This window comes from Porites lutea, chromosome 4 (genome assembly GCF_958299795.1).
Source record: "Porites lutea chromosome 4, jaPorLute2.1, whole genome shotgun sequence".
NCBI lineage: Eukaryota > Metazoa > Cnidaria > Anthozoa > Scleractinia > Poritidae > Porites > Porites lutea.
Window position 1 is genome coordinate 33,762,820 of NC_133204.1, and position 24,223 is coordinate 33,787,042.

General features: G+C 40.7%; 1 protein-coding gene across 1 annotated transcript in view; it reads left to right on the plus strand.

Moving 5' to 3' along the window:
* The first annotated feature begins 453 nt into the window (after positions 1-453).
* The window catches only part of LOC140933364 (fibrocystin-L-like), a 63,426-nt gene continuing 39,656 nt past the window's right edge, over positions 454-24,223 (plus strand). The window contains exons 1-20 of the mRNA XM_073382906.1: positions 454-511; positions 1,770-1,857; positions 4,752-4,805; positions 5,225-5,298; positions 5,401-5,511; positions 5,950-6,060; positions 6,619-6,717; positions 7,851-8,125; positions 9,734-9,985; positions 10,885-10,966; positions 11,411-11,698; positions 12,473-12,801; positions 13,230-13,515; positions 14,164-14,463; positions 16,282-16,559; positions 17,337-18,420; positions 19,346-19,410; positions 20,304-20,913; positions 21,752-22,581; positions 23,338-24,013. Coding sequence (XP_073239007.1) covers positions 466-511; positions 1,770-1,857; positions 4,752-4,805; positions 5,225-5,298; positions 5,401-5,511; positions 5,950-6,060; positions 6,619-6,717; positions 7,851-8,125; positions 9,734-9,985; positions 10,885-10,966; positions 11,411-11,698; positions 12,473-12,801; positions 13,230-13,515; positions 14,164-14,463; positions 16,282-16,559; positions 17,337-18,420; positions 19,346-19,410; positions 20,304-20,913; positions 21,752-22,581; positions 23,338-24,013 — 5,938 coding nt within the window. The 5' untranslated portion in view covers positions 454-465. The remainder of the gene's footprint in view (positions 512-1,769; positions 1,858-4,751; positions 4,806-5,224; positions 5,299-5,400; positions 5,512-5,949; positions 6,061-6,618; positions 6,718-7,850; positions 8,126-9,733; positions 9,986-10,884; positions 10,967-11,410; positions 11,699-12,472; positions 12,802-13,229; positions 13,516-14,163; positions 14,464-16,281; positions 16,560-17,336; positions 18,421-19,345; positions 19,411-20,303; positions 20,914-21,751; positions 22,582-23,337; positions 24,014-24,223) is intronic.

Genomic DNA, 24,223 nt, shown 5'->3' on the forward strand with positions numbered 1-24,223 from the left:
TGGAGATTTACGAATGCTAAGAGGCAAGTTATTCCATTGCCTTGGCGCAGCAATGCTGAACGCCCGATCTCCATAAGTCTTTAGTTTAGCCAGTGGCACAGTGAGCAGTTCTTGCCCACTAGAGCGTAAAGAGCGAGAGCACTTACGACGGCTCAGGAGACAAAAAGCTAAGAGCAAAAGCTCAGAGATACTATTTAACAATAATGTTTTTGAGATACTCAAAAATATTATTGAAATAAAAACACAGGGGGGTTGAAAATTCTTTAGTTTGAACATTTTAATGACGTCATGTAAAAACCAACCTTTCTTTAAATTCACACATTCTGACCGCCCTACTCGCATGAGACACTCAAGAAGCTTTGCTTTGACCCAGTTATATCTTAGTTGTTTCGAACAGCAAGGGGTGTATATAATGTTTTGCCGTACAACTAAAACACAATCTATTCATTTCAGTTTACTAAAGGCATGACGCCCATGATCACCTCAGTAACCCCACGATATGGTTTACCTGGTAAGAAGATAAGTAAAGTTAAGCTTACTTCTCTTAGTTCTGTGCCCGGACTTTTATACAGACCACAACTACTTGCTCTCACCCATGTAAATACAAAGGAAAAAAGGGGAAAGCCACAAATCAATTTGTAGAAAGCTAAAGTAAACTATACCACGATGTTTCACAGTTTTTGGCATGTGATAAACCATTAACGAAAAAGTAATAAGTTACTCTAACTACACAAACTGTGGAGATAAATTGTTCAAAAAGAACTTGTCAGTGGCCCACTGGATAGCATTGTTCCTTTGGCCACTGCACAATTCTCTCTAAAGATATAATTTATACTAATGCTTGAGGCAGATCCAGGGAAGGGGCCTTGGGGGCCCAGACCCCCTCCCCCCCCCCCTCCCCTTAATTCTTAGACCAAACTGAGGCCTGAAGCGACGAAAAGAAAATATTTTGACGCCCCCAACCGCCCTAATCTAAAGGTTTTGAATTGGCCACTGAACACTCTGCCCGTTTTTTCCCTTTTGGTTAAATATTTTATTGTAACTGGCTATTTTGATAATACTAGTGAGTCTGGGTCGATGTTGTATCCAATTGAACTATGGGACTGTTTTGGAGACGCTATCTCCTCATTAACCAAATCATTTGGTTTGCTCTTACAAAGTTACGTGGTAACTGACTGGGTCAAAATTCGTCCCCAAAACAGTAGCATTATGGTGCAATTTAACACAACATCACCTGAGTCTCTCACTCAGCCTAAAAATTGCCAATATGAATAGCCCATTTCCGAGTTGCCTCAAGTCTGTGTTTCAAAGCGAGGCTAACTGCGACGATATTGATATGAAAATGAGTTTTTATTCTCATGAAAATAAAACTCATTTTCACAAGAAATGTTTTGGACTTAGCCTTATTTTGAAAGTGAAAGTTGTTGGAATTCTGAAATGGCGTATTCGCGTGCTTAAAAGCCAGCTGAACTTGAACTATATTTTCGCTTTTCCCTTCTCGGCATCCATTTTTTTGTTCGTTTTTCCTTTTTGAAATCGTAAGAATTACTTTCTTGTGCAGGTTAAAAGTAGAGGGCGAGGTGACTGAAAATACGTCTCCCATTTTAGCTTCGAGTTTGTTGGTGGAAGTAATGCAACATCCCAAAATACACTCTACAATTTAATATACATACCGTTAATTTTGTTTATCTGTTGTAACCTGTTAAGCAAATTGCACATCAAGTGTTAAAAACCGTTAACCCAGGGCTATCTATGTCTTCTTTTCACAGGCACACTATTGACAATAAATGGAAAGATGTTTACAGATCAAGTAAATGAAACAGAGGATTATAATCCTAATAAGGAGGTCATTGAAAGGTATTTAACATTAACATAGGCCTGGTATGTACAAAATTTGTTCCTCCCACTCTTTCTACGCACACTTAATACAAAACATGGTAGCAATGAAATTACCCTTCAATTCACTGGTGTAACAAGCAAGCTGACTTAAAAGCAGTCTCTCCATCTTGAAGTTTAGTTGTCTGCCTTCTCTGGCCCTTGATTTTGCAATTTTGGTCGCGAACAAAAAGAGCGTGAAATGCGAGTGTTCGGGGACGAAGCGCGACGCACTACGCGAAGATGAAAGAGGAGATGCGAAGCGCCATCTTACCCACCTCTTTTCCCCGTCGTCCTTTGCGCTCAGTTGTTGTTTTCGAGGCTAATACACAGGTTCGTGATATGTTTCATTTGTGTTTGTGCTAATGCTCAAACTACGTCTTTGTAAACGCCTTTCGCGGAAGATAGACAATACAAGGCGCGAATAGTAGGTAAGTAAGTAATAACTTTATTTAACCACGGAATCCTTATCACTAAAAAGTGGTCTTCTAAAGAGCCGTGCACATTAAACTAAGACTTAAAAATAACAAACATTATTAAAAAAGTCCTATAACAAATGCTTACTAAGAGTGAACGCCTTGATGATTATAAGCTTTCATTGAGATTTTGGAGCAGTGTATCTTTCATGGACAGAAGTTCATGGCTCTACCATCTTAGTCACGTTCATTCTTGCAGTTTCATTCACAATTAAAAAAAAATTAAAAACTAAAATCGCCCTCTTTGCCGAGACATTAATAAATATCGGCTTGAGGGAATGAACAAATGCAGGCCGATTTTAGGAAGCATCCTAGAGTTCTAGAAAGAAAAGGCCCAAAGGATTTCATTTTTCGACTTGTAGTACGGTGCCTTTAACTTTTCAGAATAAAGCGTACGCAAGCTGAGTACCTCTAGGAAAAATGATCATATACGTTGGCATGTTGTTTAATTTTATCGTTGGTTCAAGTGGTATTTACCTTTGTTTGATGAATATGATTGCAACTAAGGATAAAGGTAAACCACTACATAAACCAATGGCTTGTCCAACATAAGTTATTTTGTGAAAAAAGGCGATCCCCTTTAATGACCCGTGATTTGCTGCTCAGTCTACATTGTAGCTGGTCATATGTCTGACCAAACTTTACGAACTCATTAATAATCCATGAAGAGAAAACAAGGAAGAATGAAGTTTGGATATCGGATCTTGATTATCAAAAACATAAACAAAAAAATGCAAATGTTCGCTTGAAATAAGTTTTTCAAACCTTATTGAACTTTTATAGCGGAGCTCTCGCGCGCGCAGCGGAGCACCATGGGTAAAGAAATGTGGTAAACTACCCATCCGAGAAAATTTGGTAATCACGTGACCGTACACCGACCGCCCGCCCGCCCGACCGACCGTCACCAAAATGCAACTCAAGGTTTTATTTGGAAAGAAATCGCATGGCCGCCCGGACTTTTAGAAAGAAAAAACAACAACAAAGTCGTGTCTTTTTCGACGTTATTTGAGAGAAAGAGCTAGAGCGAGTGATTGAAAACAAAAGAGACGAATTTTGCTAGCGGCCAGCAAGGTGAAAATGAGCGGCATTGAAAAATAAAAGCGAAGAACACAGGAGACAAAATATTGGGTAAGCACATACGACAATTCCTCCACAAAAATAATGTGTAACTAGGAAGTTTGGCGTTTTAGTCCTACAAAACAGCGTTGTAGTTGTGCAAAACAACGGCAAAGAAAGACAAAAAGCGTGCTGCACGTGCAAATTTTTTTTTTTTTTGCTAATTAGAAAAAAGTGTGCTGCACGTGTAATCTGGTTTTTTGCTAATTAGATCTATTGTTCTTGATGCCATTTTCATTGCTTTCCCCGTTTAGCATTACAAGATTTAATTTTTTTGTTTACAAGTATTATTAACCAGGCGGCTTCGCTTTTAGCCCCGGCTAAATCTATTTAGTATATACTAAAACAGTGGATAGTGTTTTTCGAGCGCTCTGATTGGCTACCCAATCAGTGAATATCCTGCACTATTCACTGATTCACCTCCAGTTCCTCCGAGCGAGCAACGCTAAACTCGCGTAAGTTGCGAGCAAAATGCCTTCCCGGTTTTCTGCCGTAAACAAACAAACAAATTTCACAACTAATCAAGCAAGCTGTTCCTGAAATACACGAAGAAGGTGACGAAGTTCGGATTGGAAGTTTTAACAGGTAAAGCTTTGTCTTTTTGACACTAATTTATCGATAAAACTGGTGAAAAAGTTTTTGTTTACAAATGCAAATTAAGTTTAAGTCTTGCTTACTTTATTTAGTTGAGTTGTTCATAAATAAGCTTCAAACTAAATTTAATAATCTTTTTTTATAGGATGATTTTAAATACAGAAAGAATTCACAACTCCTTTTGAAGAAATTTCCCCGCAAGAGCTAAACAAATGCCTTGAAAAGTTTTAATTGTCGGCAAGAATAAAGCGACGGCCGCAGCCGCCCGGTCATTACGCGCCAAAATTGTAATCGTTGGCAACAGTATTTGAGTTAAAAATCATCATTTTTGTGCTCAATGATCTCACTGTTTTAGTATATACTAAAACAATTATTCACCTCAGTGTCGGTGGCTAGTCGTGGATATTTACCTCACTGCTTCGCAGTTCGGTAAATATCCAGGACTAGCCACCTCCACTTCGGTGAATAATTGTTATATATTAAGCTATATCAAACACTTCAAACCGTGGTTTTCCCGAAATCCAGGCACTTAAAAGTTGGTATAATAAACTTGCCTGAACTTTGCCTTTTCAACTTCTGCTTGGTGTCTTAATAGCGTATAAAAAGAGAAAAACTTCGTCTCTTGCATTGTTTAGTCAGGTTTTGCATCCTAAGTTATTGTTGTAATTCTGTTTTCGGTGTTGTTTTCAGGGTATATGCTGGTGCTGGTCTCTGTGAAATATACAACACTAGCTCTAAAGAACTGTAAGTAACACCTGTTCTTTACGTTGTTTTTGATGTTGTTGTTGTTGGTGGTGGTGTTTTATTTTTCTGAATTCATAATAATCCAGGATTTTCCTCTGGAAACACATAGGTCATACATGTAGTTGTAATTTTTTGTTCTAAATGAAGGAGGCTGAATGGATTTACACAAGGAACTTTGTTAATTCGAGAGAACAGTGACTTGCATTGCAGTGCTCATGTTTGAAAAAGACGATAAGTGTTGGAATGATCCCTGCCAATGTTCCCTGAAGCGTTTTGAACGACGCGGCGCTTGCTTTTTTATTTAATTATTGTGCAGTGCATTTAAAAACTGGGCACTGTAAGTACATATCGCAAAAGACAATAGCTTTCTGGGCAATGATGTATCTGGCTGTTTGATGTTCCTTTTCTTCCATATTTAGGTACGGTGTGGAAATCGTCGATTCACCAGCTGGGACAGGGTTCATAAAATGTAAACCTAATTCAACAATCGTAGGTAATCACTGAACGTTTTGCTTTTTATGGCAGTATAAGTTCTTGTTTTGGCACGTCCACTGTTGGCTCGGTTTGTAACATGATTGCGTTTGTTCATCTAAAGGCTCTCAAAGAGCTTCCTTTATTGTTTCTGGTTACGGTCGATCACAGATGTCCAGAGAAGCCATCTCAGTTGATTCCCAGGACAGGCTTTATGTCTTCCAAACGCACGCAGGTGAGAGATCATTTCAAGCGTTTTTGATGTAACTAAAATAGCTGTTAGTACAAATTCTCAAATAATTTGCAGAACTGAAGTCATTCAGGGTAATAATGATTCTTAAGGTGATGTTACACGGGACGATTCGCAAGGACGATATTTAGGGCACCGTAACGTAGTGTACGTACGTAGTGTACGCACTGCGTACACTGCGAAATAATATAGTTGTTAGAAATCATCTCATCTTTTACTTGAAATTATTGTTTCTCTTAAGGCGATTACATCTGTGTAATACGCATTTGATCATAATCATTTACCTTGCGGACCTAGTTCAAACGTCGCATTTCACATGTGCCGAATCTAACGCAAACGAGAAATAGACGTTTAAGTTATTTTGCCTCAATTCCCCTGCCCTAATTATTGACCCTAGGGTTCACATTTATTTATATTGTACAGATGTTGAAGATGCGAGCCCTTCTGTTGGCAGCATTGCTGGTGGTACAATTCTCACTATAACCGGCAAAGGATTTGACAAGCATGCCAAGAATATTTCAGTTCATGCAGCAGGTAATCTAGAGTTGTTCTTGCTGTTGTTATGCTTTGGTTTCCAAGTCTTTTCATGGAATTCTTGGGTATATACAGCCAAACTGGGTGGGAGAGTGGGAGGGGAGAGTAGGTAGCGCGTTAGAAATCACTTCGAGCAAAACCAGTCAAACCTTTGGCCATTGTTTAACACTTTTTTTGTAATATTTTGGTTTTATCCAAAATGACGGTTGCTTGGAGATCATGACGTAGTTTCCCAGTAATGTGGTATCATTACTCCAACCGAATAAGCTCTGCGTTTAGATGTTTGCTTCAGATTGAGCCCTGAAATTCCTGAATTTATTAAGGGGGGGGGGGGGGGGGGAGGGGGTAGAGAAATCCTTCCCTCTCGGTCTCAGAATATCAAAAAATAGCGCAGTCTTAATATGGTTTTAAAAGGACTTATGATGATTGCCTGCAGAGGAAATATATCTCAATCTGAAAATGAGTCTCCGGCGTTCAGAGCCATTTTTTTTCAAACACGTATCTACAATGTACTAACAAAACAAAGAATCTACACAAGATGCCTTTTGTTTCCTGCAGGCGTACCGTGCAAAGTATTAGACATACAAAGTGAAGTTATCAAATGTCAAACAAATGCAGCCTCTCAACCATTGTCAGATGGGGAAAACATTTACCCAGGTAAGATATATGCATCGTAGTCGTAAAAACCCTTGAATGCAGTGGTCCACTCAACGCGTAAATAAAACCGACTGGTTCCTTCTTACCGCGGGATCTCTTATGTAGAGATGTTAGAGCCAGATGTCACTTGAAGTGGAAATAGAAACAAAACTGAATGCAAGGCTGGCAATACGGCAAAGGGCTGATTTATTTGAGGCCATAAAATTAGCCTCCCTCAGGGCCAAAGCTACACTGAAAGAAAATACTTTAAGAGGTCAGTGAACAATAGATAGCACGATAGATAGGTAAATAGTTATACAATAAAGTGGTCGATAAGGAACAGTTCAACGTTCATCCTTGCGTTTTAAACCATCTGGCGAAAGAGGTTTGCCTCTATTTAAGGTAAACTTCTCTTGCTTTACGGCGTGTCATACTAAGTGTCATCAAATATTAGGGGCCGTTATAGCATCCAATATTAGGAGCCGTTATAGCATTCCCTGAGGAAGGCTTATTTTGTTAGCCGAAATATTTGCCCCAAATGAATCAGCCCTTTGACGCATTGCCAGCCCTGCATTCAGTTTTGGTTTAAGTATTATATAGTCGATTATATATTTTTTCTCAGACTCAATAACAATTCATGAAGAAAATATGAAGGAAGTTATTTTCCCCCTTTTTGTCCCGGCAAAGAAGTGTAACTTCTTTTGGCTTAAAATAGAGAATCAAAGAAAATAGAGAGATTGAGCAACGACGAAGGCAACGAGAATTGCGAAAAAGATGAAACCAAATGATAAAAAATGTTTAGATCTCGTTGTTTTGTATATTTCTTTGCCGTCTTTGCTTCACTGCAACGTAGAACCTCCTAATTTCACGTTTTATGGAGAGTGTTAACACAGAGCAACGATATTTTTCTCTCTAGCTTTTTTGTCTGAATTCAGATAAATCCTTTAAAAAATCGGCCAACATTTTGCAACTGGGACAAATGGACTAAGAGCGGTAATTGTGAAATAGCGCTATAATTCACTTTTTAAGTGGTGTTTTCTCCTCTGCTGCTGTCGTGGTTGTTCATTCATCGCACTATGGCAGCAAGAAATGTTCTTCGACGTGTAAGTATTCTTTTATACTAATAACGCTTAACTTTTTAACATTTCTTTTAGGAAACAGAGGCTTGTTACGAGAAGTATGGACAAACACAAGACCGTCATCTGTCTCGGCCGTTGGAGAACTGAATACATCGGCCTCTGACTACCACTCGGAAGTTGTTTCCGAGTCAAGCTCTCCTACCCAAGCCTCTTTTGGTGAATCATCGTCATTCAGTGATCGCTACCGAGGTTTCTTCGTCCCTCCTTCGGATAATAATTATACTTTTTTCATTCAGGCAGATGATCAGGCGGAGTTATATTTGAGTTTGAACGAATCAGCAGCTGCTAAGGTAATTCTGTCACTAAGCAAGTTACGACCTAAACGAATTGTTGATCATTGAGATGATTAACTCTGAAGGGGTGAGACAGTCACTGGTGATAAAATATCAATGGCGAAAATCCCAACTTGGCGAAGGCAAACCAGTTGGCTATTTTTAATCATGAGCGATGAATTGAAGTCGTGTCTACCGAAAGTAGCTCCTGCCTAGTCTTGTCTAGAGTTGTTACTGGGACTCTAGGCTATTCCAGCGCCCTAAATTAAAACGTTCAGCCATGCTGCCTCCTACATTCTTAAGTTTATGACTCTCCTAATGCTCAGCGGCGAGCCACCCGACCACTGCTAGGGTTCTGAAATTTCCGCCAACTCTCAAATGTGGCTTAGGTGGAAATGCCAGGGTTGGAAAATAGTCCCGTTATGGTTGGTAAGGGAAGGTACGTTTATTATCAGGGGGGGGGGGGGGGGGGGGCGGGGCTTCGGAGGGGAGGGTCATCAGTAAATTTTTGTCAAATTGGGGAGGGTCAAACCTGTTTTATTCTCAACCGGGGGAGGGTCACAGTTTTTTGGGCAAGAAAAAATTACTCCATGTCGCTTCTATTTTGTATATATACAAGCAAAGCTACCAGTCAAGATTAATCTAAATTATTTACAGTTATTGAAAAATTTGTATATCAAAAAACTATCTTCTCCCAACTAACATGATTGTCTCTCTCGACCCGTGTCCGCTTTCGCCCATATTTTGATGTTTCCGCGCGGGGATCTGGTATAAAATCAGTCTCCGGTGAGGATTCTTCACTTAAGCTACCAAGGCTTGAACCAACAACTCGATCTACTACATCACTTTGCGAGTCAGTTTCGACCTCGGAAAGTGATGAGGTCACTGGTTGCCTCACATTTCTTAGCGGGGGCTGCTGAGGTTGTTGACGCTCCATTGAATTGTACAGCAAGCTGCCAATGTGCGCTTTGATCATTGCGACCTTTGCAGCTTTCTTTCTTTCTTTCCCATTTTCAAGTTTTCACCGTACAATCACACGCCACGCAATTAACTACTTTGTGCCCAGATGAACGCGGTTATACACTTCCAGTTTGTTATTTTCATTTCCGGTTATTTTTGTCTTAGATAGGTAGGGGGGAGGGTCAGATGTTTTTGTTTGGGTATTTCTGAAGGGTCATGCATTAATCCATTCCAGGAAATGAGAGGGCCACGACTTTTCTCGCAAAAAAATTCTAAAATACCCCGGCCCAACCCCCCCCCCCCCCCCCCCCCCAATAAAAAACGTACCTTCCCTAATCCGGGACAATTAGATTTTCTTGCTGTGCAACTGACTTTTTTGAAGCTTACTTGTCCAATGGGTCAGAGTCCAGGCAAGTCATCCTCTAACAAAATAGTTAACTTAGATGAGGAGGAAGTTGCTTCGAGCGAGAGCTGCATGTCCAAAGGATAAGCTGGAAATCAATTTTTTTTCAAGACCTGAGATTTTAACACATGAACAGGTTATTGCGCCGCTTCTTGCTTGGCCAGTTTTTTAACCTTCAACGTTTACCTGGGCTGTAACTTGCTTTTTCTCGAACTTAGAATTCCTTAAGGAAGGAGCTGAAATTTCTCGTGCTTTCTTTGTAGACAATGATCGCATCCTGTTCCAAGCCAACAACAAGTTGGACAACCTCTGCCGAACAGAAATCAGCGGTATTCTCTCTAAAGAGAGGACGACGTTATTACATCGAGTCTCTGCACGTACAGGATGCTGGGAAGAGTCACGTGTCCATTGGAGTTAAACTGCAGAAAACACGTTTTGTTAACTCGCAAATCGGCGCAGCTGTGAATGAAAAACAGGAGATCCGCATGAGTTCTGTAAAACACCCAGAAATACAAGTGAGTAACGGATTCTTTGTAATCTATGCGCGCGGGCCGAGAGGCCTAAACTGCAATAACTTGTCCTAGTTTCAGGAGTTTAAAGTGTACATGAGTTGGATACCCACTTGCCCCCTCTAATCCCTCCTTTACTCAATTACGCACCTGGTGTTGTCAAAAAAAGTTTCGTGTCTAATGGATTACCGCGAAGACCGAACACAATCAATGTTGAATCTCGTGTATGCTAGATGCGAATCTAGAGGCGTTGACGTTTGTACTAATATTTCTTCACCGTCTTCGTTTACCGAGACGACAAAAAAAACCCGGCTCCACGGACTATTTCGAGACCTTACCCTAAAAGAATGGCAAAGTGTATTTCATTTCGTTTCTGTTGTTAATTCCTAAGCGGATCAAACCTTTCCTAATCGATGTTGACAGCGTTGGCCTGGTCAAAAGAGAAGAGAAAGTGATGACGTTATTAAAACTAAGTTTGTGAAATTGTGGGGTTGATTAGCATATCCAGAAGGATCAAAAAGAAAAATGTCCACTTGCTAAAAATCAGCCTGGTTGGTGCAAATTGGTGGGGGATATAAGCACCGTTATGCTTCACTGACTTAGGCCTGGATCGTAAACGTTACTATCCAAGCTTATTTTTGAAGGATTTTATGGAGTCATCATAGCATCAATTCACGGTGCTTATATCTTCACACCAATTTACCCTAAGAGGCTCTTTTTTGGCAAGGAGAAATATGCCAACTAATCGAATAATTTCACATTTTTTGTGACGTCACTCCTCTTTTTTCTATTTGCGTACGACAAATGTCTAGGCGTCTCTACGCCTGATTTTATTTTAGTTGTATGCCGGCCTTATCGACGAGACGTGTCTTTCCTAAACTTAAAATCCGGATGACTATTTGTAGGTAATCAATATCACCAACTGGGATGACGGGAAAAAGTTTGAAGTGCAAGACGTGGAGGTGATATCCTGCAAAAGAACTCAAGGTAAACACTGGTCCATATGTTACTAAGGTCTTCGCCTATACTCGTCCGTAAGAGAGGACCCTGGGAACTAGGTTAACATTCAGAAGGGAAAATAGCAGATAAAATCCCAGTAATTTAGTAACTCCGTGCAACCAGAATCTTTCAGTCAGTGATGAATGCCTGTGGTTCTCTGTATACGATCGTTGATTTTGTGCCTAAGCATGGTCATTCGCAACCTTGTTTCCAGGGTTCTTGGAAACGTGTTTGAATCAGCTGACGTTGAACTCGTCTTTAAATGGTCTTCAAAAGGATCTGTACAACTTGCTGTCTTACGTCTTACGTTGACGTAGTGTGAATGCCACATAATTGTCGCAGTGCGTGAAATTAAAGCTATTGTTTTTAAGGAACCGCACTGTATTTGGCTTGACGTAAGAAATTTAGGTGCAATTTTAATTGATTTTCCAGGAAACGATACCAATTGCACAGATGCTTTTTCCGTGAGCTATGGAGGACTGAATATTGCACCTGTATTGGTGAATAACATGACTGCGAAAAATCTCCAACAAGCGCTCAACAATCTAACAAGCATCAAAAAACGGGGACGCGTTGGCGTGACTGAGGTGATCACAGGAAACAACACTATGTCATACAGAGTCACTTTCCACTTTGACGATCCAACTGACACACAGATGCTGCTAAACAACACTTTAGGTTCAAATGGGACATCTGTTAAAATCACGCACTTCCAGAAAGGTAAGATACTGAGGAGTATATAATCACTTCTTTTTATGACGGGTTCCGGTGGTACGTACTGGCACTAAGGACCTGTTTACATGGTGGTGGGGGACCACCGGGTTGGTGAGGTAACCCGCTTAGGTGGGGTAACCCGCCTGTCTATATAATATCTCATTTTAATATGATCACGTTTACGTGATAAGCGGGGTGAGTCGCCACATGTTACCTCACCTATCTGGGGTCCCCCAACTCTATGTAAACAGGCGCTAAGTGTCGGTCTTTGAGAGGTGTGCGTAGAGAGGTAAAGAGAAAGTCTTGAAGGTTTCTATTGTAAGGAAATTGACTGTTTTTGAAAGCAGTTTCCCACGGCGGGTTGTCACTCATTTAGAGGCATTCAAGTAGTCCTTTAGGTAAACATTTAATTTCGTTGAAGATACCTTCGTGGTTTTTCTGTTAAATTCTCAGCAACTGAACCATTTGTGTTACATTTTGTTTTAAAACGCACTTAGTTCTGCTAGCTGGTACTGAAAGCAGCCTCATGGAAACCAACTTGCTGTTTTGTGTAACGATAAGTGCAGCGTTTTGCGTCCATATCTACAGTTTCATGTTTCGGATTCATGTTTTTCCTCAGATCTTGAAACAAAGTCAGTTTCTCCCTTATTTAAGTTATCGATACACCTCCTCAGGCGACTTATACTTTGATTCTTTGATCTTTCCTTGCAAGTGATTACTGTGCTATCCGGACTATCGCAGGGAAAAGTTGTGAGACAGCAAAGTTCTTTTGTTTTCTAGGTGTCCCTGGAAATTACTGGTTCAAGCTTTTTCTGGCAGGAAGAACAACAAATAGCATCCATATAAACGCCGAAGCGAGCGATTTAAAACAGGAACTGCAAAACATGACAGGCTGGTACTGTAGTTACCAGACTACACAAGAACGTGCGTACTATTATAACGGGTTTGAAAAGCCCCAGGGCCCTTTGTGGGGTGAACGAGTTTTCAAGACGAGGCCGAACTGTGGACGGTTTTCCTTAAAAAATCCAAAATATTTGTTCTATGGTGGACAGACGAAGGATATTTTGGGGAGAGTGTTGAAGGGATACGATGTTGCAAGATACAAACAGGTGCAATCCGTGTCCATTTTAACTTAGAATCGCCATTAAGATTCTCAAAATGAAAGTTTTTAAATAGTGCGTCCATTCCTTGCGTATTTCCAGATATGCTAGAAAGGCCACACCTTATAGTTCTACTGGGAGTACTTAGAGAAGGTATTGGAGTTCCTCTGTTGTCTTGAATAAGTTTGTATATAAAACTCTCCTGAATCTGCGAAATTTTTTGGCTATAATAGGGTCGGAACCCTAATGCGCGAAAATTTGTTCCCGTGAAAGGCACAAAATTTGCTGCTTCTTAAAATTACACTTCCGTTAAAAATGTCTCACCTTAGTGTTCATTAAGACACGATGTTCTGCAAGAACACACTGAGTCAAATCTGCCGAAAGCAGACATTATACGTCCATTTGTTAACCGCGTACTTATTAATCTTTTCCTGTAGCTCTGCTTTTCATACAAAGGAAAGATGAAAAACTACATCAAAGTTTATGTCTCATACACGGACACGTCCGGCTCTGACCGGGCGAAATGGCGAAAATACAGCGTTGTCACTATTTATGATAACTCTTGGCATCAGCTGTGTACGAACATTCACGATCTGGTTTCCAATGACAAGTCTCTATTAATAAACACGCGCTTTAAGACTTACGTGGAGTTTATCAGCTTGGATTACTGGGGAGTTGACTTTTATGTTGATGACATTTTCATCTGGAGAGATGCTGTCAGAGGTGAGATTCATTACTCGCTAAAATGTCAAAATGCCATTCCTTTGATTTACAAATCATATAACCCAATGTTCTGCAGTTCACAACTAGGTTAACAAAATACTGTTACATAGCAAAATAGGACAAGTATGAACAGAATTCGAAATGAGAATTACCTAAAACTTCATATCGAATGTAAATAGCAAAGTAAAGATCCCACTTACTTTTTATTTTTATTTATCAATTTTTTTGCTGAGACCTCTTAAGGCCTCGAGATCTCTAAAAGTAAGTAAGCCCAAAAACCTTTCATTTGATAAAGCGGTTTGAGGTAACTTCAGCACTAAAGAGTTTGCTCCGAACGCGCTATATCGCCTGGACACAAGTTACTCCTAAAGCAATCCGTTGACTCGGAGCTGGCTATCGAGATATGCCACCCATTACCAGAGGATTTATTGCGGCTTTGAATATTCAAAAGTTAAAGTAGCTCTAGACCCTTTGGACGGAAATTTGTTGAAAACTTTTTGAAAGTACATTTCACACGTAGAAGTGCAAAACATGCTGCAGACCCTCTGGGCTCAGCTCAGCCTAGCTTTGGCGCTGAACAACTCAAGACAGGATTTGTCCTAAGCTTTGATATGTTACATGTTTTGGACAGTTTTTGTCTTTTTCCAGTGCAAAGACTTCTTCAGGCCGCAGAGCCCGGTGGCAACATCATAGAATCTGTGGCCGTTCAAAAGCTGGGACCAAGTGCCTGGTCTGTCTCTCTAACTCCCACTTCCTGTGGGACTGGACTCGAGCTTCTACAGATAGCGCAAGCACAGGTTATCAGCGGTAACACCTCATCTGGTCATGCTCTATTTAAGCCCACCAACGCGACAGAAAACTCGACCATATTAGTGTCGCGAGAGCAGGCCGCTACCCCACCTATTGGTGGAACGTTCGACCTTGGTTTTCGAGGGGAGATTGTCAAAGGTAATTAGCAATATGTAGAGCGAGGTAAATTTGAGGTGAATGAAATATCTTAACATTGAAATAATCTTTTTTTATTATATACATACTGAGAAATACTCACCAAAAAGCTATGTCGTAAATTTTCGTACGCAAATTAGTTCTAGCCAATCAGAGGAGCGAACGATGGTTTTCACACGTGAAAAGGATGATACGTCCAATCAGAATCGCGAACGATGTTTTTTCACGTATGAGAAAAATGATACGTCCAATCAGAAGCTACAGAGGTGTGTGAGTTTCGCGCCAAAATTCCTGCTTGCAGCGCCGCTTCGCACACATTCAACGAGAAAAGTTTTACTCAAAGAGTTTTTGTGGCTAAAAAAGTGAAAAACATTTCGGAAATGGAGTGAAATAGTTTCATTTGCTTCACTGTCGATAAAAAAAAAACGGTAGAGAGCCGTCGAAACAACAGTGGAAAGGGACAAACAGAACGAGACGTAAGCTTTTGTTGTGCTTTTTTGTCGGAGCTACTTTGCCTTTCATTTAAGCTTAAGCTTATATTGAAACCGGCCATTTTACTTAAATTCACTCATTTTCAATTGTGCATTGAAAACAAAGAGTTAAGATTACTTATGGTTCTTGGATTACCTCATATCCTCACCGTCATTTATGTTTTTAACAAACGTTTTTACTAAAAAGCGGATACTTCGTTTTCGTTGTTATTTTGCGGTAAGTGTGTAACGGCAAATTTTAGCATTTTTGAAAGATTTAAAATAAAAAGGCCGCCAAAATGATGAATGTCTCAGTATGTATATAATAAACACAATAAATCAATAAATAATAAACCACATGGAAAGTGCTTTGTATGGTATTTACGCACTCCTTGTTTTTGTATCAGAAATCTTACTCGTTCGCTGCGCTCACTCGTTCGATTTCTGATACGTCAACAACTCGTGCGTAAATACCGTACGCCAGCACTTTCCATGAAGTATTCTCTATAAGTGTTATTAAATTAGTTTTTTGGTTGGTGATAGCAGAATACATCAAAGTTTGTTTATAGCATGCAGAAGGAAATTAACGTGGGCTACTTAACAATTATTCCTCGAGCCCGAATGGGCTGTGAGTCATGACTCAGAGGCCATAAGGGCGAGTGGAATAATTGTTTTAGTAAAATCCAACTAGTTGGTCGAAAGTATCGAGACAAAACAACTCTAGCTAGTTAAAGCTAGACTTTAATCCTTTTTTGCCGCCAAAAAGCCGGCGCCTTTCGCTACTAGTGGGCTATAACATATAGCCTAGTAGTAGCTCAACCAATCATAACTCAGCATTGATGATAGACCACTAGTTGGATTTTACTAACAACAAAATAGACCCTTTGCAACTCGTTGCTACTCGACGCAATCACGTGACCTGCTTATATCAAATCATCATGGTTATCATCTTAAAAGTACTTTAGATGAAAAGAAAAGGAGAATGCTAGATAAAAAGCCAATTTTGAGATGACTAACATAAATGAGAAAGATTTTATGGGTGCTGCAGCTGGAATGTCTCTGGGTGCGTGTGGTCCAGTGACTATTTCCGTTCATACATGTGGCGTTTTCTCCGTCATTCAAACGACTTCAAAATCTTATTGTTAAGAGTTAAAACCTAAAAAAAAATAAGGCAGACTCACTTTTTGGCTCTCTGGTTGTTTTAGGGTTGTATCCTTTAAATTTAGCTTGGAAAAGTCTCGTGGTCCTACCGCCTTTTATCTCCAACCTTCGCATTGCAGCACAATTGGCTCTTTCTTACGTTTTACCTGACCCTGTAAGGCCATTGTAATCCATGTTGTTTTTCTATAAGGTATCCCTGCGAACGTATCTCAGGACAAACTACAGCTTATTCTTGAAAACAATTTTAACATCGGCAAGGTCAGGGTAAATCGCGTTGGTACATGCGCATCCAGTAGCTGGACAGTTGAGTGGGCCACAACAGGAGGAGATCAACCATCTATTGAAGTCAATGGAACCTGTTTAACAGGAAACAACGTGTCAGTTCAAGCTACAACAATTGATGACGGAGGGCTGTTTTTGAGGCCAATACCAGGGGATATGCTGAGAGTGCCTGAGATGAAACCACAGGTGAGAGAGGCAGTTCTTTGTAAGTGACTTAAGTTATAATTCGCATGTTTGTAATTATGAAAAGAGGGTAAATAGCTCCTTAAAATGGCATCAGTCAAGTATTTCCCTTTAAAAGGGAGACCTACACTTGGAACCATCGCAGAGAAATCCATTAATCGATGCTAGACTTATAGGCGTGCCATTTAGCTTTTAAGGGTGCAGCTGGGTGTTTTAATACCGCGTAGCCACACCTGCCAAGCAGCCACGTAACCTTGTAGCTACATAGCTGCGTAGCCGTGTAGCTAACTAGCCGCGTAGTTGTAAGGGCACGCAGCCTCGTAGAAGATATGCGCGTAGCCACGCAGCCGTGTAGCTACGCAGCAACGTAGCCAGGTAGCCGCTTAGCCACGTAACCAAGTAGCTACGCAACCGCGTAACCACCTAGCTGCGTAGTCACGTAGACACGTTACCGCGTAGCCACGAAGCCACTTAACCAGGTTCAGTTGAAAGGGTACATATATTTTGAGCGGCGGGGTATTTTGCTGGTATTTACATGTAGTGCTCACTTTGTGTCTTATATAGCTCTTTGGTTCACGCATCCAACAGGCTGAATCTCATACATAGATTTTCTAAACAACACAGGCGAGCGCGATTAAGTAAGTTTTGTAGAGGTTTTAAATACGCCTATATCTTAAAAACTCCACTGTTGGCGAAATTTGCTTAAGCCTTTTACGAGACCTTTTAGTTATACTTAATTCGTTGGTATGTTGTATAATTCCTGAAACATTTTTTTGATAGGTGACAGTTTCTTTGAACAACATTCCCTCCAGTTGTTCCAAAAGGCAATGCTCTTTCACGTTTTCATCCCGTTCTACTCCAGCCCTCACCTCTGTATCACCACGGAGGGGAGCTCCTGGAACTGAAATAACGCTGACCGGAAGTGGCTTCAGTTCAAGCGTAGCAGAAGTGAACGTCACTATTGGCGGAATTACCTGTCACGTAACAAGCGCTAGCTTAAGCAACATTACTTGTGTCACTGGCCAGTCAATCGGCGGCTCTCAGGAGATTATCGTGTTAATAGCTGACAAGGGTGTTGCGAAACCTGCGAGTGGAAAAGTCTTATTCACTTATCCGGTTATCGTAAATGAAATACAGCCAGGACGGGGAAGTAGCGGTGGAGGAACAGTTGTTACTTTAAAGGGTAATGGGTTTGGAGCAACTTTAAATATAAGCCGCGTGTTGATTGGTGGTTCAATCTGCAACATTATCCACTCCAACTTGACAGAGTTAATGTGTGTCACGTCATCTCATGCTCCAGGTAACGCTTCCGTACATGTCACGGTTGGCAGTGAAGTTGGGACGTTGTTGAACGCTTTCGTGTTCGACTCAGGAATGACTCCAATAGTGTCATCGCTCAGTGTCTCACAAGGAAGCGTAAGCGGCAGCGAAGAGTTAGTGATCCACGGAAGTGGGTTTGAAGATTCAAAAACCTCCGTTCATATAGGACCTAATCCGTGCAATGTGACTTCACTTTACAGTACTCTTATAAAATGTACTACACCTGCAAATGCTCCTGGGATTTATGACGTAAAGGTGTATGTTAATGGCAAGGGTTATGCTGTGGATTCCCGCTCGCTTTCCAAACTTCCGCATCTCACGTATGTCCTCGAAATAACTGGCATCTCGCCTCAGTACGGCTCCATATCTGGGGGAACTATCGTAACTGTCACTGGCCGTGGATTCAGTGATAACAATGCAGCAAATGCAGTGGACATTGGAGATGTTCCTTGTAAGGTCTTGTCTAGTAGAAGTACCGAAATCGTATGCAAGACTGGTGCTGCATATACTAATCACACTGTGGATAACACAGGACAACACCCAGGTAAGAGAAAAAAAGGGAAATTTAGGTCTTGTCAATAAACAGTACAAACAAGAAGTGATTCCCTTGGCCATAGATATCGATGCAGGTCTCCATTTTTCAAAACGGGGTATTGGAAAAGGATATCCCTATTTGTGATAATAATGGGGAAATCTTTTTTTCTTATAAGCTCAGTTTCAGTTTCTTCTAGGTTCTCGGAGATGTGTCTGCCACAGGCAAAAATAGGGCGTTTTCACTCACGTACGCCAGCATCTATGCAAATTTATTGGAGCAAAAGAAAGCGTTTACATAAGAAAGGGTTCAACTTCCACAGGATTGGTCTGGAACACCAATATGGCCTCCGTTTCATTGCGCTGGAACACCAATATGGCCGCCGTGGGTTCATGTGGGAACACTCTAAAATATGTTAAAAATAGTAAAATAATGGGCCTCCTGTTTCGCTTCAGTGACAAAAGTAATAACCTGTTGGATTTGTTTGCAAAGTGAGAATTGTTCCACTTTTGTTAGCAACAACCTTTATTTCTTTCTTAAAAGTTTCAAGAGTATAGTTAGACAGTTATGTAAATGATTAGTTAAAGACTTGTTTCATTAGCACGTTATTAGTTCCTTAATTGCTTCACTCGCGTGTTGTAGCCTTTATTTTGACTGTTACGTGGACTGTTCACGGTCCTGTAATTTTTCCGTAAGATCGAGTGGTTTAGGTTACGGGCGGCCATTTTTTGTTTCAGTTGTACTGAGGAGACTGGCGTTGGACATTAATAGCGGTGATGGGAGGGAGGACGCCAGGGGGGCGAGAAATTTTTCTTGCATCCTTCCAAACATCTGATGCCAAGGGAAGGTGCTCGTTGCCGACGATCTTACGGGAAAATAGGGGAGTGTAAACAGTCTAGAAGTTACTTCACTTTCATCCAGTCTTATTTGTTTTCAGAATACGGTATTGGCTACGGCTGGAACCCTCAGACGATTTCGATCAATGTTGGAGATTTTGTTCAGGTAGTAAGAACTCCTTGGACTCTGTATTAAAAAAGAGCATATAATGGATCAGAGAGGGAATCTTAGGGCGTTGGCCGGGATGTGTGAATTTCTCTGAAGTTATTTTTAGAGGTTGTAATTAAAAAGAAGTCTCATTCCTGAGACGTCCGCACGTTTTAATCAAGTCCACAAAGCAAGTCCTCAAAGCAAAAATGCAGAATATTGTAATGGCGATTGTTGAATTCTCCCTTGACAACGCTAAGTAAAAGTTTGCGGACCTCTCCGGAAACCAACTTCGGTTTAATTGAAGCTTTTGATTGGTCTAAAAATAACTTTGGTGAAATTCACGTATCCTAAGGGGCTAGACTGGGCGTTTCCCTCTCTGTCCCATTATACCGGTTAAAAAACAAGGTGCAGCCGAGAATTTTGAAGCACGCGTGAGATGTGTGGATATCATAAAAAAAACTCTTTTAAGAGTGCTATAAGTTATTAAATTCATGAGGAATAATTCTTTGTCACGGTATGTAATAATTTTCTTGATTAATAACAGTACTTTCCAAGGGAGTTCGTTAATCAAACACAGGAAAGAGTATTTTAACTTGATTTTAAACAATTTACAATATTTCATTAAAAATATTTCGCCGTTTCCGATTGGTTCAATTCCCTCGCTAATTCTTCATAACCATCCGGCGTTGACCAAGTCCTGAATAGGTCTGTTGATGATCAGTGACTGACGTTTCAGCAATATGTCATTCACTTTGCGTAGGTTGGGGTAACATTAGTCACTGCCAGCAATAGTTCTGTTCAGAAAAATATACTCACCCGGACCATCGCATTCCTGCTTTCTAAAACATCTTTGTATTTTATTTAACGAATTTATGCTCGGCTCCAATTTTTTTTTTTTTTAATTTCAGTGGAAATGGACTAGCCCCGAAATGTCGGGCATGTCCTTTGGTGTTCAGCAGACGAGTGATTCAACTGCAACAGTGTACGATGGGAAGGGCTTTAAGAGCGCCCGTAGTGAAAATGGCAATTTCAGTCATCAGTTTAACGTACCTGGAACATACTTCTATTCAAGTGGAGCAGTTGATCCATATGGTGCAATTAACATGAAAGGAAGAGTTATTGTAAATGATTTGAAAACCAGGTCCTTTCATCTTAAGGTTCGAGTTGGAGGATTCTTGGCGCCTTATAACGCTTCCGGTGCTGGTCCACTGTCTTCTAGCTCCAGTGATTGCCAGAAAGGTGTTGATAGTGCGATCCCACAATGTTCCATCCAAGGTCCATTACAAAGCAATCCGGCGTCACTAAATTTTACATTTTGGAATTGTAGCACTCCGGAAGTAACGTCGATTAGCCCGAACAATGGGACTAGTTCAACAATTCTTACCATAAAAGGCAAGGGTTTTGGAGCGCCCAAATGCTTGAATGAAGTGAAAATTGGATCAACAGACTGTGTAGTTCAAAGTTCTACGGAGAATGAAATCAACTGTCTTGTGACTCCTGGAAATCAACTGATCGCTGGTACGTTTCTATTTTTAGAACCCAGCATATCCCGTAAAAGTGTCTTTCCATGTGTCAGACATTTTCTGGATCTTGTGCATAATATCACATTTTAGTATTTATCAAATCAGTGACTTGCAATTTTCGCGCGTTTTGATTGGCTCTGTTAACTCGGAATATCCTTGGCTATTCACTGTTTTGCTACCGGAGCCAAGATGGCGTCTCGTTTCGAGACAAACAAAGTTCTTACTAAGTGACGTTTTTAACTTACGAAAAGTTTGTTTTTTATTCTTATCCAACTGATTTGGTAAATACTAAAACAACTAAATACTAAAATTAAATACTAAAATACTAAAACAACTCGGGTCGGTTCATAGCGCTAGATATATAACTGGACGCTTCGCATCTCGATATATTCCACCACTTCACCTCCCCTCCGAAAGATAGTTGTATATTATCCATGAGAACGTCATTCAATAACTGTAAATTGTCACTTGTGCGTACATCATAACTTGTAATATTGGCAGAAAATAAATATAAGATACCAGTGAGACATTGCTTAGGTAAGTTGCGGCATACTTGCTGACTCGTTACTAGTCGACGTTTCTCCCGTCTTTCTTAGCGTTTAAGAGATGCGCGTAGCGGAGATCTTTTTAAAAGATAGAAAGGGGACTCTTCTATGTTCTTTTCCGTTTGTCCTCGCTTCCTTTGCCGAACTGCGTTGCTTGTCTTGTGAGACCGATCCGCGACCGCGTACATAAAACAGAAGACAAGGGACGAGTCAGGTACACGTGCCTCTCAAACTCAATTCTCAGTTCTCAATTTCCAATTCATATCCTTTTATTTTTTTTTCGTTAAGGTCTGCCTCACAGTGTTTCCGTACGTGTGAATAACAGAGGATTGGCTGTCATCAAAGTGGAAAACAAGTTAAGCTCTTCGTTCTTACTACAGCCAACAGTCCAGTCTGTTTCCCCACAGTCTGGGTCGGTGAAGGGCGGCTCTATTCTAACCATCAAGGGCGATGGCTTTTCCCTTGACAACAGCCAGACTTACGTCCACATTGGTGGAGCCGCCTGCAAAATTGATTCCATTTCATACAATCAAATCCGATGCAAGACGTCCGAGAAGAGCGCCTCGCAAGCCCTTGATGTCGAAGTGAAAGTCAATGGTGTGGAGGCTCACTGTAGTTCCATCTTCAGCTGTTCATTCACTTATTCAACCTCGAAAACTCCAAAAGTAGACTCTGTAGAACCATCGGCAATTGTCGGAACCGATAATGTGATTCGTATTTATGGTTCAGGATTTCCAAGCAAGATGTCGGATTTAGACGTACAGATCGGTAACATTTCTTGTACCGTTATGTCTTCCTCGCAGTACTCAGCATCCTGTCGACTTGGACCGATTGTGGCAGGAAAACACACTTTGAGAATTCACGTAGCTGGTCAAGGACTTGCGACGTTTGAGGCTAACGCGTCATCGACGATTGACAGCCGCGCTGCGGTGTCGAGTCTAACACCGGTTGAAGGAAGCATTATGGGCGGGACTGAACTGTCAATCAAAGGGAGCGGGTTTGACCCAACCACAGGTCGCACCACAGTTCAGATTGGGGCCCACTACTGTACTGTTACACGCGTAACGTCATCGGAGGTTGGTTGCATAACCTCCGCCCACTCTCCAGGATCATTTGAGGTACAGACAGACAAATGTTATACTAGTCAAACAGTATAGTCAGTGTGATGATACACGAAACTACCTATCGTGCATTCCTCACACTTTTTCAAGTGATATTTTAGCTTCTTATTTTGTCATCCTTGCAAAGGAAATTTATTTGTCTCCTTGTCCATGACAACGGTTCACCGATTTTGTCCTTAATTTCATGATACAAACTATGAAATTAGTATAGGTAATAGCATGATTTGTAGTGATATTTGGTATAAATACCACGAGTGATATCTCGAAATTGTTGTACGTAATTTCACGAGCCGTTAGGCGAGTGAAATTTGAGACAATTTTGAGATATCACGAGTGGTATTTATGCCAAATATCACGTACAAATCATGCTATTATTTGTTTATACTACTACCCGCAATAGTTTTGTAATTTTCACATGTAGGTATTTTAAATCAAGCTGAAATACCACTGCTCTAAGCCAATCAAATTGCGGAAATTTCTCATGTAGTAGTATAAAATCTATAATTTAATCAAACCCACCATCACCAAGGGAAGCAATTTTCTGTAAGGTCAATTTTATCTTCGATATAGTTTTGCTCTTTCTTTGATTTCAAACTCTTTAGCATGGTTTATCGTGAGTACAAAAATATACCTTATGATAAGGTAAGAAACGATTAAAGACAACAATACAGAACAATGCCGATTGTTTCCAAGTTCAGGTTGCTTTTCGTGACACGCTTTCTTATTTACCCAAGGTATATTATCTTTTTTAAGGTCACTGTGACAGCAAACGCGCAACAGTTTCCCCGCCTCCGTTATTTGTACCGAAAACTGGCCACTCCTTATGTCTCGTCAATATATCCTGCCCAAGGAAAAATTGGTCAGACAGTCACCATTTCCGGTTCCGGTTTCAGCACAGATACAGCCAACATGCGCGTTACAATTGCCAACAAGTCCTGCAGTGTTTTGAGCAGCACGAGCACGCGTCTGACCTGCAAACTGGCAAGTAAAGCTGCAGGGGTGTATCACGTTATCCTGCATGTAAAAGGAAAAGGTCTTGCCGCTTATTCGTCACGTGAACCGCTGACATTTACATATGAGATCTCATTGGTGAATATTTCGCCAAACGATTGTGGATTCGGAGGTGGTAGAACCGTGTCTGTCAAGGGACACGGATTTGATAATTCCACTACTGTGAAGATTTGCGACGACATTTGTAGAACAATCAACAGCACACTGAACGAGATTTTCTGTGAGGTTCCTGCTTATGCTGGTCAGCCAGGTGACGATGACATCATTTGTTCAGTTAGCGTAACCGGGAATGGTAAAGTGACGTCTTCCAAACCTAGTTTGTTTACATATCGAGAATCTCTGACGTCACGTATTACGTCAGTAATGCCATCACGTGGTGGAACAGGAGGTGGTGTGGAAATTACCATCAAAGGAAATGGTAAATGAATCTTAGTGTTCTTGCACTTTGAATTCAGTATTTTCTTCATCCAAGGACAACTGTTATATATATTTATTTGTTTACATGCAAGGTAGCAGCGGGTGGAAATAAGTACCTATAGCCTGAGAAAACAGCCGACATTTAGCGAAGCCACCACTGGTTTCCCTGCTAAATGACGTCTGAGGAATGAGCACAGAATTTTCATACTGA